At 49.6% G+C, this 17,191-nt stretch overlaps 1 protein-coding gene and 1 pseudogene across 1 annotated transcript; one reads left to right on the top strand and one right to left on the bottom strand.

Annotated features, from left to right (window-relative positions):
* Nucleotides 1-2,307: 2,307 nt before the first annotated feature.
* Nucleotides 2,308-5,559, bottom strand: CLEC4G (C-type lectin domain family 4 member G). Its single transcript, XM_032394850.1, has 9 exons — nt 5,497-5,559; nt 5,061-5,171; nt 4,644-4,697; nt 4,384-4,446; nt 4,136-4,240; nt 3,725-3,814; nt 3,363-3,511; nt 3,136-3,251; nt 2,308-2,862 (listed from the first exon to the last, which is right to left on the bottom strand). The coding sequence occupies exons 1-9, from the start codon at nt 5,549-5,551 to the stop codon at nt 2,724-2,726; spliced, it is 882 nt and encodes a 293-aa protein (XP_032250741.1). The 5' UTR covers nt 5,552-5,559; the 3' UTR covers nt 2,308-2,723.
* Nucleotides 5,560-5,719: 160 nt separating this feature from the next.
* On the top strand, nt 5,720-9,877 carry LOC116625754 (annotated as a pseudogene).
* Nucleotides 9,878-17,191: the final 7,314 nt, after the last annotated feature.

Here is a 17,191-nt window from a genome sequence, read left to right as displayed (position 1 = left end):
TCTCCAGACCATCATTAACCCAACTCACCAAGCATGTAGGCACCAGACAGGTGTTCTGGCTGCTGCCCCCACTGTGAGCCACCTGTTTGTCAGCTGGTCATGTCTTGTGTGAGGCTGTGTAGTGGTCCCTAAAGATATCCATGTCCTAATCCCTGGAACCTTGACTGTCATTTTATATGGCAACAGAGATTTTGCAGAGGTGACTAAGAATTTAGAGGCGGGAAGATGTAGATATTAAAGAATCTGGCGAGTCTTTGTCCCCTGCTCCTGGCAGGCATCATCTATACCTTTGGGATTTCCCGAGTGCTTGGAGTGTCTTTGTCATTCGTGGGGGCCCCTTGGACCATACCTGAGTTATACTGAGGAGATGACTCAGGGTGGGGGTTGGTCATACCAGGACGACCAACCAGGAGGTGTGGGACCTTCAACCACTGGACCTCCATGGAGGGGAGGAGGGCTGGAGATGGAGTGCAATCGTGTAGCCACTGATTCAATCAACCACACCTTCAAGATGAAATCCCAATGAAAACTCTGGACACCAACGCTCAGAGGAGCTTCCTGGTCGGTGAAAACATCACCGTGCCAGGAAAGGGATATGTCCTGAGTCCATGGGGACAGAGCACAGAAGCTCTGTGTTTGGGACCCTTCTGGCCCTCGCCATATGGGTCTCTTCATTTGGCTAGTATGGATTTGTGTCCTTTATAGAGCTTTCCTGAGTTCTGTGAGTCACTCTAGTGAATTATGGAACCAGAGGGATTGTGAGATCCTCTGAATTTGTATCAGTTGGTCAGAATCAGTTGGTCCAAAGTGTGGGTGGCCTACAGGCACCCCCAAACTTGCAGCTCGTGTCTGCAGTGAGGACAGTCTTGTTAGGAGCTATACCTTTAACCTGTGGGTGGGTCTGCACTAACTCAGGGTGATTAGTGCCACAGTTGTATTGATATTACAGGGGATTATCCCGGATTATCTGGGTGGGCCTTAACTGCAATCACAAGCATCCCTATAAGAAGGGAGGCAGAGGGAGATTTGACACAGAAGAAGGCAATGTGATCAGTGAAGCAAGATACTGCCCTACTGATTTTGAATATGGAAGAAGGGGCCATGAGCCAGGGAAGGTGAGGAATGAAGCTCTAGAAGCTAGAAAAGGCAGAGAAACAGTTTCTCCCCTGGAGTTTCCAGAGGAGCCTGGTCCTGGTGACACCTGGATTTTGGCCCAGTAAATCTAATTTTGGACTTCTGCCTTGCAGAGCTGTAAGAGAATGTGTGTTGTTTTTAAGCCACCAAGCTGGTGGTCATTTGTTACAGCAGCTCCAGGAAACTTATACACTCCTCCAAGCCGACTGTCTGGAAATCCATCAGTCTGGGCAACAGTCCAGTAGGTATGTTATCTGTCCAGGACTCAGGTGGCTCCTGGGCCTGGTTAGTGCCTCGCCCTGGGCTGCAGTAGTTCAGCAGCCAGAGAAGGATTGGGGTTCACTGGAAGGTCTCCCTTGGCCAGGGAGTCTGGGTGGTGTTCCCTCTTCTGCCTGTTCAGTCGCTGCTCTCATGGCTGGGCATCCTGGGGTCTCCCAAAGGGCTGCCCAGAACTAAAGGTTGCTAGCCTGTCCTTCCCCTCAGTTGGACCTGTCTCCACTGGAAATTCTGGGAGAGCCCCCAGGTCTCCAGGACGGGAGCAGGAAACTTTGGGAGTGCAGGGTGAATTCAGATCAAAAGTCCCCAGCTGATAAAGCCAGGCTCAGTGCACCCCCCCAAATGGGTTCAGCCATACTCACACATCCCAACACCCTCTGCTTGCAAATCCCATTGTTTCTCGAAAAGTCCATCTTCTCTGGGATGTATTTCCTGATCGCTCCACCCAGTGGCCACAGAACCTAGGTGCCCAAGACAGAGGGCCCTGCTCCTCAGATTCAGGCAGCCCCACTCCCACTTCCCTCAGGGCCTTGTCTCAGACTGTCAGATCTCCATGGTGGGGTGACAATATCCTCAAGGAGAGGCCACCCCTGCAGTATTCCAGCATGGTTCCTCCCCTGGAGGTGTGGCTCCTCCAAATGTATCACGTGGCATTCGTGTATTCCCTCCTTTGAGTCACTGGTCACCTTGTTCCTGTGCCCAGCTAGATCAGAAGGGGTGGGGGGGAGCACTGGGTCTGAGTCATTCCTGTGTGCCTAGGGCCTGACAGCCATCCTGGCCAAGTGCAGGTTACTCACTGAGCTTTGGGACATCATAGGGCCCGGACGTCACTTAGAGAGGCCAGGGTCACTCACAGGGCTAATATTAGGGTCTCCGGGATAAAACTTAGAACAGCTCACCAAAGCCACGAACCCAGATTCATTTCTCAAGCATTTATTGATGCTTCCCAGGGCTGTGAAGACAGCTCCCAAAACCCCTATCTGTGATGCCTCCCAGTCCGGGGGAAAATGCAAGAAAACCAAACAGCTCCATCGCTGAGTTAACTTGCTTTGGTTAGCGAGGAGGGAGGTGGGGTCCGTGGACCGGCTGAGCCGGGATTTGGGTGGGGGTGGAGGCCTGGTTATGTCTGTGTGAGGGCTCCTGGTGAGGTTGGAGTGGAGGTCCCAGTGCCCGTACCTGCCTGGGTTGGGTGGGACGGTTCTCAGTAGTCATGGGTGGAGGGGGAAAAAAAATCAATGGCGGTGGGCGGCGCCAGGACGGTGAACAGCTCAGGCGATCGCCCTCGGGGTGCGGCTTGCGGGCACTGGGCGGGGTCAGCAGCTGCGCCTCTTCTCACAGATCCAGTTGTCCCTCTCGTTGTCGCACGGTGCGTCGTTCCACATCCCTGTGCGTAGCATCATAGCGCAGTCCTCACGCCCCATAGAGTCATTGGGCTCCCCCACGTTCCAGTGGCTGCAGAGGTTTGTCGGGGGTGTTTCTGGGAGTCAGGATGGGCCTGGCGTCCAGCCCTGAGGATCTACCCTGTTTATTGCTTGGGTCTAACCTAGACACCCTGAGGGTCTAATTTGAGCATGCCCCTGGGATATCACTTTCTAATTCCCGGAATTTAACCCTCAGCCAGGTCCTGGGGGTCTGGCCTGCCCATCCCAACCGAGTGCCTGAGATCGGGCCAAAGCACCTCCCGTAGGGCCTGGCCTGTCCCTCTCCCCAAGTCCCTTCCCTCACCTGAAGCTGAGCGGGACTCCGTCTACCCACTGGTAGCCCTGGATCTTGCGCACGCGGCGCACCGCCCTCAGGCCCAGCCAGTAACCGCGGCCTCGCGTGTTCCGACTCAGGAAGCCCTGCGCGGGGAAATGAGAGCGAGCCCGCTGAGTCGGCCTCGCCCCTCTCCCCGGGCCACGCCCCCTCAGGTGAATCCCGCCCCCCGCCTGGGACCGCCGGGGGCTGCGCACCTGCTCATCCAGGTCCCCGACAATCACCAAGTGTCCGCCTGCGCCCGCGCAGTTGCGCTGCGACTCCTCCCACGTGGCCCGCTGGACGGAGAAAAGGTAGCAGGAGCCCTGGAAGGGCAGCCATGATGCGGGGCACTCCTCACAGGACCCTGTGGGGTGGCGAGAGTCAAAGACGTGAACTGCTCCCTGGTAGAGCAGACGGAAAAAACCGGGGGGCCGGGGAGGTGGACCCCCGAGGTCTAGGGGCGCAGGCGCAGAGAACAGGCCAAGGTCAAGGGGCAGGACAGGGCTGATCAAGGAACCCCGAGGCACACAGGTAGGGTCCACTTGTCCCCTCCCTCTCTCCCCTCTGTCTTGCTCACTGTTCCCCAGCCGGACGGCCTCCAGAGCCCTGAACAGCTCACTGCGGATGTCCTCGCGGTCCCTGCCCGCTTCAGCCAAGCTCTGGGTCACTGCGAAGTCAAGGGAGTTCAGGTTATAGTTCAGGTCAGGGTCAGGAGTAGGGTCATGATTAGCTACAGGTCAGCATCCATGTCCGTGGTCAGGGTCATGGCCAGGAATGACATCACGGTCAAGGACTGTGCTCGCTGGTCCGGGCCGAGTTGCGGTTGGGGTTAGGAGTTGTAATCAAGATCAGAGTCCAGCTGTCAGAGGTCAGGATCACAGGATAGGGTCGCGGTAACCCTAACCAGGACAGGTGTCAGTGTGTGCATCAAGGGTCGAGTGACAGCCGGGAGGAGGGATTAGGGGTCGAGGCAATGTCCAGCTCTCACCGCGATCGCTCAGCTCTTTCAGGGCACTCTCTTGCTGGATCAGCTTTGCCTGCGCCTCCCCAAGCTCGGTGCGTGCCCTCTGCAGCAGCGCCTGTGTCCCCAAGCCTGGGAAGGAGGGGCGAAAGGGGAGGAGGATGGGCGCGGGACGTCAGTAACCCACCCGTCTGGCCCCCACCTGCCGCAAACCCCGCCCCCGCTCGCCTCCTCCAATCCCGGCCCAAGCCCCTCCCCCAGCACGCGGGTCTCACAGCAGCTGTTGCAGGCTCGGACCTCCTGGCTCAAAGCACCCAGCGCCGCCGTCTGCTCCGAGGCTGGAATGATCCCCGCCCGCCCCACAAACACTCCAGGTCACCTGCGGGGACTCACAGGACACCCTTCCCGGTTCCGGGACCAGCCCCCGGGACCGAGGGGTCCCCACCCACCCACTACCCTATCTCCAGGGTCCTAAACACTCTGGCCCCGCACGCCCCGGGGTGGGGGGGCCTAAGAGTCGCCGTTCTGCACGCACCGTTTGTCCGCAGCAGGTCCTGGTGGCCAAGCAGCGCTCCTCGCTCTGTGGAGGCTGAGGGGAAGAGGCTCCTGCAGGTGCGGCCCGGGGACTCGGGAACTCTCCCCTCGCCCACGGGGTGCAGGGGCCCCCAGTCTTGGGAGGCACAGAAGGGGTGGGCAAGCATACAGCACACGTGATGTGCACACACACCCAGGGGAGACAAACACATGGGGACATGCACCCACATTCATGCACGCACTGACATACACATGTGGGTGCACACAGCCCAAAGATGTGCACAAACTCTGTTCACACGCGTTCACACTCAGACCCAGGCAGGGGTCTAGAACCCAGCTGGCGAGTCCTGAGACAGAGGGAAGGTCTATGTCCCCAGGGTGGCTTGACACAACCTCCCCTCATTATGTGGTCACTCACCTTTAGAGATTAGGATGCTCAGAATGAGGGCCCACAGGACTGTGGCTACCACCAGAACGAGGCCCACGAAGAGGAGTCTCCGTCCCCAGTGTCCCCAGCGTCCCCAGTGCCCTAGGATAACACAGATGGACTCCTGGGTCCCTCCTGCACCAGGACCGCCCTGGGTCTCTGGGCCCTTAGGATGGAGCCCTGGGCGCTTGAGTTCCTCCCAAGGAACTGAGATTCAGAGAAGTTAAGTAACTTGCTCATGGTCACACAAGCTCTAAGTGGCAGAGTTAGAATTAGAATCCAGGTCCAGCTAGTTCTAGTGCCTGTGGTGTCTCTCCTGCACCCACTACTTGGACCCCCTCTTGGCTATTCGCCTCCCTTCCCCCATCAAACTCCAAACCACTGACCAGAGAGACCCAAGCCGGTGAAGCAGTCCCATTGCTCATACCTCCAGGGACTTCCTCGAGCCCGTCGACCCACTTGCTGTACCCGACAGTGTCCATGGTGAGCAGGCGCCCAGCCCTGGGCATAGATATAAATGTAGCCCCCTCCCAGTCCCGCCTACTCTTTTCCTTCCTTCCGCTCTCCTTCCTCTCAGTTCCTGGTACTGGGACCCATAGACCAATCAAAGGGCTGGGCCCTTCCTGGTCTGGGCTGGTTTAGCAGTAAGGATGAAGTGGGATGGGGGCAGTGGAGTCAGAGGTGAGGGGTAGAAGGGGGTTGAGCAGGGTAAAAGGTGTGGTGGTGGTGGTGGTGGTGGTGGTGTGTGTGTGTGTCTATGTGTCTGTGTGCAGTTCCAGTCTCCCTAGCCAGGCAACATTTCCAGACTGGTGCTGGGGGCTTCATTTTGGAGCTCACCCCCATCTCTTATAGGTCTGGAGCCAGGCTTCCTCCTGAGAGGAACAGGCTGAACCCAGCCAAGTTCTGGCCCCTTCCAGGGGGTTCCTGAGAAAGCCTGCTGGGCCAGCTCAGCTTCCCTCCTCAACTTCCCTGCAGCTTCCTGGAGGCTGAAGTGGCCCCTGACCTTAATTCAATCCTTCTTGGCCAGAAAGGAGAACATAGATGTTTGTTGGGTTGTGGCCAGCTAAGCTTCTGGACTCTATTACTGGGTGGGTGGGTGGGGGGGGTGTATGTATGTAGTTTCAAGAAGCCTCGGTTTTTCTCCTCTGTGAAAAGGGGGACACTGACAGGTCCTTCCTCCAAAGTATTCTGAGATAAAGACATGAGGTTATGCACGCCAAGCCCTGGCACCATCCCCGGGCACAAAACCCACTAAATGTTCATTCATTCTTTCAGTAAATATTGGACAGCTACCGTGTGCCAGGCATCAATCTAGGAATTGGGTGTGCATCAATGCCCCAAAAGAAGCAAATTCCTTCCTTCTCGGAGCACACATTCTAGGTGCGGGTAGAGACAGACAGACAAATAAATAACGCACATAATGAAAAAGCAAGTTGCATAGCATAGTGGTTCTCAACTGGGGGTGATTATGCCCCCCAGGAGACATTGGGCTGTGTCTGGAGACATTTGTGGTTATCACAGTTTGGGAGGGTAGGTGCTACTGACATCTAGGGGGTGGAGACCGGGGATGCTGCTAAACATCCCCTAACACACAAGACAGCCCCCCAGAGTGAGGAATGATCCGCCCCCTAATGTCAATAATGCCGAGGGTCAGAACCCTAATGTCATATAATAAGTCATAAGTGCCATAAAAAAAAGGGAAGGAAAAGTCAAGCAGCATAAAAGTCTTGGGTGCTGGGGCTGGGGCAGTGGCTGGTCAGTGGGCCTCACTGAGAAGGACAAATATTATTTTTTTTATCAAGCACTTCCCACATTCCAGCCCCTCCGGTAGATGCGTGAACACATCCCACCTTCCCAAATCCTCTCAACAACCCTCAGAAATAAACATTATCCACCTTTTATTTAAAAATTTCATTCAATGCCTATTTTCCTACCTTGTTTCAGAAAGAAATGAGACAGACATGATAAAAGAAGATGAAAAGACAGAGGATGGGGCGCCTGGGTGGCTCAGTTGGTTAAGCATCTGCCTTTGGCTCAGGTCATGATCCTGGGGTCCTGGGATGGAGCCCCACATCGAGCCCCCTGCTCAGCAGGGAGTCTGTTTATCTCTCTCTCTCCTTCTGCTCTTCCCCCAGTCATGTTCTCTCTCTCTCTCTCAAATAAGTAAAATCTTAAAAAAAAAAAAAAAAAAAAGATGAAAAGACAGAGGCAAAAGAGAAATGAGGATCAGGAAGGGAACATGAATCTAAGAGATGAATCTGGTGCACAAAATTTAGCCAGAGATATCGGGCTCTTGATAAATGCAGCAGGAAAGTAGGGTCAGACATCTGAGAATGAGCAGCAAATTCTCTCAGAGGAATCTCTCCAACAGATGTGTAGACCAAGTCCCCATCGAACTTTCCATAAATACAATAGCAATTTTCTACCTTTGGGCTGACATGGATGGCTTCATGGTCAGGTGTGGTTTTAGGGAAAACAGGCTCGTTTTAACTCAAAGCGAATGGCCGTCCCCACTGTTGGGGTGCTTTTAACAAGTTTCTGGAAGCAGTGAGTTTGAGACCACAGAGAGAAGCTGGCTGAGTGAGGCGCGAGCCACGGGCTTTGGTGGGGTGGCCAAACCTGAGAGGGGTCTGTCCCTGACGCTCGCTCTCTCTAAATGAGAATCCTGAGCCAAGAGGAAATCATTTAAGTACAGTGGGAGGAACTATGCCTCATATGGACTCAGGACATGTAAAATGTCACCAATGAGCCAGATGATAACCTCAGGCAAATAATTTACTCTCTTGGTACCCCATTTCTTCATCTTTAGCATCAACAAGTGATAGAGCTTTTGTTACCCAATTCATTATGTTTCTGTGGTGATGTAGAAGACAGCGGTGAATGTACTGTGAAATATTTAATTTACTATACAAGTACAGGATACTATTTAATGTAATGGAGTCTATGTTTAGTAAAGACATTGCTGTGGTCCTGTATTACTGGACCAGTGTGGAACACCAGTTGGGGCTAGTCACGGGCTTCAATGGATACGGGAAGGCATCTATCACTGGCACTCAATCACACACACCCTGCAGGAATTTTCAATGATAGACTCAAAGGTTTCTTTAGAAATGATCTTGGTCCTACCTGTTCACAGATAGCAGGCAACTAAGACCCCATGGTTTTTTTGTTTTAAAGATTTTTATTTATTTATTTGACAGAGAGAGACCCAGCAAGAGAGGGAACACAAGCAGGGGGAGTGGGAGAGGGAGAGGGAGAAGCAGGCTTCCTGCCGAGCAGGGAGCCCGATGCGGGGCTCGATCCCAGGACCCTGGGATCATGACCTGAGCTAAAGGCAGACGCTTAATGACTGCGCCACCCAGGCACCCCAAGACCCCATGGTTTTAAGTCAAAAGGTTGTGATTATTTTTTTTAACAATTTTTAAAAAGATTTTAAATTTTTTTATTAGACAGGGAGAGAGTACAAGCAGGGGGAGCGGCAGGCAGAGGGAGAGGGAGAAGCAGGCTCCCTGCTCAGCAGGGAGCCCGATGTGGGGTTCAATCCCAGGACCCCGAGATCACGACCTGAGCCGAAGGCAGACGCTTAACCATCTGAGCCACCCAGGTGCCCCATGGTTGTGATTTTTTTTTTTTTTTAAGATTTTATGTATTTTAAGAGGGAGAGAGAGAGAATGAGTGGGGCAGGGAGGAGCAGAGGGAGAAAGAGAAGCAGATTCCCTGCTGAGCAGGGAGCCTGACTCGGGGCTCGATCTTAGGACCCTTGGAACGTGTCCCAAGCTGAAGTCAGACACTTAACCAACTGAGCCACCCAGGTGACCCTAAAATGTACATATTGAAAGTGTACAGTTTGGTGAGTTTTGACTAACCCATGAAACCACCATAATCTGGATGGTGAATGCAACCATCACCACCCAGAGTTTCCTGTGCTGCTTGGTAAGCCTCCCTCTTTATCCCTCAGCTACCACTGATCTGTTTTTTGTCTTTAGATTTGTTTGCATTTTCTAGAGTTTTGTATAAATGGCATCATACAGCATGTAGCCTCTTGAGACTGGCTTCATTCGCTCAGCATAATTATTCTGAGATTCATCCACGTTGTTGCATTAACACTTCATTCCTTCCTACTGCTGTGTAAAATTTCGTTGTGTGGATATGCCAGTTTGATTATATACTCACCTGCTGGTGGACATTTGGGCTGTTTCCAGTTATGGCTATCATGAATAAAACTGCTGTGAACTTTTGTGAGCAAGTAGTTTCGTGCATATATGCTCTCATTTCTCTTGGGTATATACCTAGGAGTAGATGATTGCATTATATGGTAGGTACGTTTCATTTTTTAAGAAACTGCCAAATTATTTTCCAAAATGGCTATGCCATTTTTCATTCCCACCAGTGATGCATGAGAGTTCCGTTTCCTCCCTCATTCTTGCCAGCACATGGCATGGTCAGTCTTTTTAATTTTGGCCATTCTCTTATTTGCGTAGTGTGATTTTTAATTGGCATTTCCTTGATAATTAATGATGTCGAGCATCTTTTCATATGCTTCTTTGCCACCTGAGTATTTTCTTTGGTGACCTGTCTCTTCGGATCTTTTGCCCATTTAAAGAAATGGGTTGCCTCGTTCCATCTGAGAGAGCAAGATAGGTCCCCAGTAGCTCTACTGGAGCCATCCAAGGAAGTTTGGCCAGGGTTGTCATTCTCACTGTGTCTGTTCAAATCGGCACCATCTGATCTGGAAATATGGCCTCATTATGTGCTGTCAGTGTCTCCGTCAGTATGCGAAGGATCCAGGCTTCACTATGTTGGATTGAGTGAGCTTCCTTCCAAGAGACCTACCTTAACTGCCAATATCTGAGATATCTACAATGCTAACTCATTGTACATAAAATAAAAACACTTCAATTGTGAGTGTTTTTAAAAAATGGGTTGCTTCTTTTCTTATTGTTTTGAGAGTTATTTATATATCCTGGTAACAAATCTTTTATCAGATATGTGACTTTCCAATCTTTTCTCCTAGTCTGTGTTTTTTTTTTCTTTTCATTCTCTTAACAGCGTCTTTCATTTTTTCTTTTTTCTTTTTTTTTAAATTTTATTTATTTATTTGAGAGAGAGAGAATGAGAGAGAGCACATGAGAGGGGTTAGGGTCAGAGGGAGAAGCAGACTCCCTGCTAAGCAGGGAGCCTGATGCGGGGCTCAATCCAGGGACTCCAGGATCATGACCTGAGCCAAAGGCAGTCGCTTAACCAACTGAGCCACCCAGGTGCCCTCTTTCTTTTCTTTCTATTGGTCTTTCACTTTACAGGAGAACTAATTTCTTTTTTTTTTTTTTTAAGATTTTATTTACTTATTTGTCAGAGAGAGAGAGAGCGCTCACAAGCAGGGAAAGCAGGAGGCAGAGGGAGAAGCAGGGTCCCCGTTGAGTAAGGAGCCTGATGCGGGACTCGATCCCAGGACCCTGGGATCCTGACCTGAGCCGAAGGCAGACACTTAACCAACTGAGCCACCCAGGTGTCCCATTAACAGCATCTTTCAAAGAGCAAAGTTTTACATTTTTCAATTTATCCATTTTTCTTTCATGGATTTTGCTTTTGGTGTTCTATCTAGGAAATCTTTGCCCAATCCAAAAATTTCTCCTATGTTCTTCCCAGAAATTTTATAGTGTTGGGTTTTACATTTAGATCTTTGATACAGTTTGAGTTAATTTTGTAGAAGGTGCGAGATCTTATAATTGAAGTTCATTTGGGGGGGCATATTAGTTTGAAATGTTGTTAAACTAGAGGCAAGTTGAAGTCTAAAAAGGTATAGCAGAGTGGTAAAGAGCAGGGCTGTGGAGAAAAAAGAGCCTGGGGTTGATTCTTGGCGGTGTCACTATAAGCCTTGAGTTCCTCCTCTACAAAATGGAAGTAGTAAAGGGTTGTCAGTGCCCTGTCCACATTCCTTTGGCATTCACCTCTCTTATTGTAAACTCCTGGAACTCTTTGCCCGAGGGGTTTTTTGCTTTCATCAAAGTGGAGGGCAGGCTGGACGTGCAAGAGAGTTAATGTTCTGGGTTAGGATGACTCTGAGTCGCGTGTTCTAAACTGTCTTCCAGAGGTGCCCAGGGGGATTGAACTCTAGTTGCCCACAGGAGTACCTGCTCATGAGCACACCCTGAATTAACTCTTCTCCTCCCTGTCCCATTTCCTGTTTCCTCTTGGGGCCTCTAGAATCACCCCCACGCAAGCTACAAAATTTCAAAGTCTTAAGCTCTGCTTCTGGGGTGGCCCAGAGACTCCTAGTCTGTATTAAGAGGTCAGCAGAGTAACACGCACAGCCTGACAGGGATCCCTACGAGGTAGCTGTTCTTGTCGCTGACATTATCATCCTCGCTCCTCGTTGCCATCCAAGGTCAACTGGGACCCCTAGTAAATGAAGTTATCCATGTTCAGGGAGAGAGTCTGCCAGAAAATATTTAAGAATTGTTGATTTGTACCTCGTTTTCCTAGGGGGTAACCTAAAAAGGCGACTATCAACATGATGATAACGCTAGATTGCTTCTACAAGATGGGCAGGAACCCAAAGCTCAGAGAGGAAGGTGGCTCGTGGAAGCCCCCCAGCCAAGAAGTGTTGGTGCTCTAATCCAAGGTCACGTAGCTCCCGCTACAGTTACTCTTCTCTCAGTTATTGTGAGACTGAAAAATCCTGGCCGCAAATTCCTTCCTCTTGGCTGCATCTGTGTCTCTGGATGTGACCGTTCTTCCTCCCAACCAGAGGTGGAGTCTCTTCTCCATCCGGCTGGGATGTGCACTGATCCCGTGACTTGCTTTAACCAATCAGTGTATAGCAGCAGCTCCACGTGACTTCCCAGCCTTGGCCCCAGAATGCCTTGCAGCTTCTGCCTTCATGCTCCTGGGATGGTGCCCGCTGCCATATTAGAGAATCTGACTTAGTTTTGTGATACTGGGAAAGCGGTCCAGCCGGCCTCCAGCAACAAAGGTTCCTCTTGGCCCTTCCAGCTGTTTCCCATGCAAATCCAACCACCCGGATGATTCAGAGCAAGGCCAGGAAAGGAACCACATCAGTCAACCCACGGAATTGGGAACAATTAGATTGCTGTGTTTTAAGCCACCGATTTGTGGGATAGCTTGTTATAGTGCATCAGATAACTGAAACAACCATCAGCCTGGACAGGCACACCCTTGGGCCCCAAGCGGACGCAGCAGTTATGATGGAATCTGGGACGAACTGTGAGGGGGTCCGCTCTCCCCAGGCGCCCTGGGAGGGCAGTGGGTGCGTCAGAGAACGCTTCCAGACCGAGGCCAGGCAGCTCTTTTTTACTTTCAGCATCAGCATTCTTGGAAGTGTGACTCTCCAGAACCTCAGCCTCCACTCAGGCCTCAACACAACCATCTGGCCGCTGACCCTACAGCTTCCGCAGGGCTCTGGCTTCCCTGCTCCAACAGCTTCCTCACGGAACCCGGATTGTGGATTTCTTGTGGATTTCTCTGGCATATGTTTGCATAAGTGGCCACATCCTCCTTCCTGTGGCTTCTGGGACACCTCGTGTTTGTCATGAGCTACTCAGTGTCAGGCACCTTTCTAGGCACTGGAGATTCAGCAAGGTACAAAATCGGCAAAAATATTTGGTTTTGTGGAGATCACAATCGTGTGGAAGGGAAGACAATTAACAAATGAACAAATATGCACCAGGTATTATCATGTCATAGAGTGATAAATCTATACATTGTACTATGCTGTCCCCCTAGGGATAAATCAGAGGAAGGAGATGTGATTGGGGGCAGCTGTTTTAGGTAGGATGGTCAGGAAAGGACTTTCTGAAAAAGCAACATTTCTTTGGAAACAGTTTGAAAGTTTCTCAAACAGTTCACCTTAGAATGACCACGTGACCCAGCGGTTCCACTCCTAGGTATCTACCTAAGAGAATTGAAAATGTATCCACAGGGGTGCCTGGGTGGCTCAGTTGGTTAAGTGTCTGCTTTCAGCTCAGGTCATGGTTCCAAGGTCCTGGGATTGGGCCCCGCTTCGGGCTCCCTGCTCGACGGGGGGCCTGTTTCTCCCTCTCCCTTTGATGCTCCCACTGCTTGTGCTCTTCTGCTCTCTCTCTGCCAAATAAATAAATAAAAAACAGAACAAACAAAAAAAGTATCCACACAAAAACTTGAGCATGAATGTTCACAGCAAATAGCCCAAAAGTGGAACTGAGCCAAATGTCCACCAACTGGTGAATGGGTAAATAAAATGTGGCATATCCATTCAATGGAATATTATTTGGCCATGAAAATAATGTGTGGGATGCCTGTGTGGCTCAGTCGATTAAGCGTCTGACTCTTGATTTTGGCTCAGGTCAGAATCTCAGGGGAAGGGCACCTGGATGGCTCAGTTGGTTGAGCATCTGCCTTCGGCTCAGGTCATGATCCCAGGGTCCTGGGATCGAGTCCCACATCAGACTCCCTGTTCGGAGGGAGCCTGGCTTCTCCCTCTGCCTCTCCTGCTTGTGTGTGTTCTCTCTCAAATAAATAAATAAAATCTTAAAAAAAAAAAAAAAAGAATCTCAGGGGAGATCAGGCTCTGTGCTCAGTGTAGAGTCTGCTTGTCCCTCACCCTCTGTTCCTCCTTGTGCTCTCTCTCAAATAAATAAAATCTTAAAAAAAAAGAAAAGGAAAGGAAAGAAGCATTGATAGGTGCTGGAATGTGGACAAACCTTGAAAACACGATGCTAAATGAAAGAAGCCAGACACAAAAGGCCACAGATTGTATGACTCCATTTATAAGAAATGTCCCGAATAGGTAAATCTATTGAGGCAGAAACTAGATTGATTAGCAGTTGCCAGGAGCTGGGAGTGATGGGAGAAACTGGTGATGGCTAGGGGTACGGGGCTTCTCTTTGGGATTATGAAATGTTCTTACATTGGTTGTGGTGATGGATGCACATCATGTGACTATAATAAAAACCATTGAATGGTAAGGATGAGTTGTATGGTATGTGAACCATATTTCAGTAAAGCCAGAAAGGAAGGAAGGGAAGGGAAACATTTAAGCAGAGATCCAAACGAAGCAAGGGAATAGCCCTGAACATACTGGAAGAAGCACATGCCAGCCAGAGATGGGAACCTGCTGGCTTGTGAGGGGAATGTGGCTAATGTGCGGTGAGCAAGGATAAACTCACAGAATTACTCTCACTGATTTCACAAACAGTCATTTAATGACTCCTAGGTGCCAGACATGGTCCTGGGAGCTATGAATATAGTGAAGAACATGAAGGCAAAATCTTAGCTCTCACAGAAGTCAGACATTAACCCGAGAATTCCAGTTACCACATTACTAGAATGAATTGTTCCATAAATGCGTTTCTTTTTCTAAGAAGTGGCTTTTTTTTTTTTTTTTTAAAGTAGGCACCGCACCCAGAATGGAGCCCATTGTGGGGTTTGAACTCACACTCTTTTTTTTTTTTTTTAAGATTTTATTTATTTATTTGACAGAGAGAGAGAGCACACAGCAGGGGGAGCAGGAGAAGCAGGCTCCCTGCCCAGCCGAGAGCCCGACGTGGGGTGTGATCCCAGGACCTTGGGATCATGACCTGAGCCGAAGGCAGATGCTTAACCAACTGAGCCACCCAGGCGCCCCTTGAACCCACACTCTTGAGATCAAGACCTGAGTTGAGATCAAGAGTTGGATGCTTAACTGATTGAGCCACCCAGGTGCCCCTAATTAGTGGCTTTCTCCCTTTATTTATGAGCAGGCATTTTGGATTATCTCTCTTTTCTCTTGAATTGCCCAAGAATCTTTGGGAGTCCTAAAAACCAAATGTCGGGGGAGAGGGAACTGAAAGTCTTCCCCCCCCCAAATGGAAACTGGGTTTTATCTGTCCCCTCCTGCAGTTCCTCCCCCCAAACATACGGTGGCGCTACTGAAGACTGGTGCCCACGGTCTGGCGAACAAATGATAGAGACAGCCTTCTGGGTCCAGATGCCCACAGGCCAATGCTGTGTTTCTTTGCAGGAAGAAGATTCTATTCCCTCCGTGGGCATGTGGCTTCATACCATCCCCCCCCCCCCATCCCTGGTTCTCATGCTCTTAGGTCTCCCACACAGCGGCACATCATTAATTCATTCAACAGAGATTTGAGTACCTACTGTGTGCTGAGCTCTGTGGAAGGTCCTGGCCATAGGACCAGGACCTGGAATAAGGCAGCCAATCCCTGCTCAGGTGGGTCTAAACCTAAATATTTGAAAAGCAAAACTTTGGGGAAAAAAACCAGGTGGGAAGAGTTTCTTAGCAAAATACCAAGAAGACAAACAACAGGGGCACCTGGCTGGCTCAGCTGATGGAGCTTGCCACTCTTGATCTCAGGGTGGTGAGTTCAAACCCCACATTGGGCATGGAGCCTGCTTTAAAAAAGAAAAAAAGACAACAAAAGAAGGATCAATAAATTAAGCTGCATTTTACAAAATTCTGTTTTTATTTGGGTCACGCTTTGTAAAGAAGTTGTTTCTCTCAGATCTTTAATTTTACGGCCATACAGGTGCACATTCTGCTTTCCTTACAGTTATTCTCATTGCTGTTCTATTTTTGCTGTATCTTCTTTCTCCTTCCAGGCTTATCTCAGGTATATCCTGTTTGCTAGTCTTTTTCACAAATACGGGTTTTATTTACTCTTTCTGCTATTTTTGGTTTAAAGACCTGGTATTGTTCTCCAGTTGGGAATCGAACTGCCTGTGTTGACATACCAGCTATCCCATTCCCGAGCTGTCTAATCATAGGGGGAGCCTCCCTCCATCCCAGTTCCCAGTCTGTAATATTAGTTCCTACCTCATTGGATTGTTACAAGCTTATGTGCGTTAATATGTTTAAAAGCACTTAAAATTTGCTTAAAACAGCTAAATTCACTGTTGCTATTTTTTTCACTTCAATTATTTCACCCTTCATTTAAGAAAAAAAAAGTCCCCACTCCTCTCCGCTTCTGTCTTATTTTTTAAAATATTATGTATTTTTAAAAAATTTTATTTTAAAGTAATCTCTACACCCCATGTGGGGCTCAAACCTACAACCCCAAGATCAAGGGTCACATGCTCCACTGACTGAGTCAGCCAGACGCCCCTGTCTTATTTTTTGTTTTTATTTTATTTTTTTATCTCAGTCGGTTAAGCGTCTGCCTTTGGCTCAGGTCATGATCCCAGAATCCCGGAATCCTGGAATCGAGTCCGCATTGGGCTCCCTGCTCAGCAGGGAATCTGCTTCTCCCTCTGTCCCTCATCCTACTCATGCTCTCTCTCTCTCCCGCTCTCACTCTCTCTCAAATAAATTAAAGATTTATTTATTTGTGGGGCGCCTGGGTGGCTCAGTCGTTAAGCGTCTGCCTTCGGCTCAGGTCATGATCTCAGGGTCCTGGGATCGAGCCCCGCATCGGACTCCCTGCTCCGCGGGAAGCCTGTTTCTCCCTCTCCCACTCCCCCTGCTTGTGTTCCTTCTCTTGCTGTGTCTCTCTCTGTCAAATAAATAAATAAAATCTTTCAAAAAAAAAAAAAAAGATTTATTTATTTGAGAGAGAGCGAGCAGGGGGAGGGGCAGAGGGAGAGCCAGTCTTAAGCAGACTCCCTGCTGAGCGCAAAGCCCAATGCAGGGCTCGATCTCACGACCCTGAGATCATGACCTGAGCCAAAATCAAGAGTCGGACACTTAAACCAACTGCACCACCCAGGGGCCCCCAATGTTTGTTTTCAAAAACTAATTTATCAAGAGGTGAAATCCTTAATTCCTTTATGTTCAGTCTCCTGTTCTCCTCTCTTTTTCCCCCCTTTATTAAAAAAAGTCTCTAAACTACTTTTACTGCTTCTCATTGAATTTCGCTGTGGCTTCAGATTGTGTTTCTCCTGAAATTCTGAGTATCTATTGTATGCTGATTCACTCTTCCAGTTTGCTTTCCTGTAAATTGGTTGTATCCTTCATCTTTTTCTAAGAAGTGGTTTTTTTCTTATTAATTTACAGACGTTCTCTATGTGTTACAGAGAACAGATGCGGGTGTCTCCAAGGTGATGGCTAGTCTTTCCATTTTCCTTACTGTGGTTTTCATGGCTCATCACTAAGTAAAACTCGGTGGCTACACAACTCTGAAACGAACTAGTGA

This window comes from Phoca vitulina, unplaced genomic scaffold (assembly GCF_004348235.1).
Source record: "Phoca vitulina isolate PV1807 unplaced genomic scaffold, GSC_HSeal_1.0 scaffold81, whole genome shotgun sequence".
NCBI classification, from domain to species: Eukaryota; Metazoa; Chordata; class Mammalia; order Carnivora; family Phocidae; genus Phoca; species Phoca vitulina.
The sequence above is the reverse complement of the archived record's forward strand: the minus strand, read 5'-3'. Positions and strand labels throughout refer to the sequence as shown.

What these genes read in the sequence shown, in the direction of transcription:
- CLEC4G (XM_032394850.1), bottom strand. Translation starts at nt 5,551, where the DNA reads ATGGACACTGTCGGGTACAGCAAGTGGGTCGACGGGCTCGAGGAAGTC. An exon ending in GAGCATCCTAATCTCTAAAG is followed by an intron (nt 4,698 to 5,060) that starts GTGAGTGACCAC and finishes TCTTCCCCTCAG; the next exon opens with CCTCCACAGAGCGAGGAGCG. An exon ending in GGCCGTCCGGCTGGGGAACA is followed by an intron (nt 3,512 to 3,724) that starts GTGAGCAAGACA and finishes GCCACCCCACAG; the next exon opens with GGTCCTGTGAGGAGTGCCCC.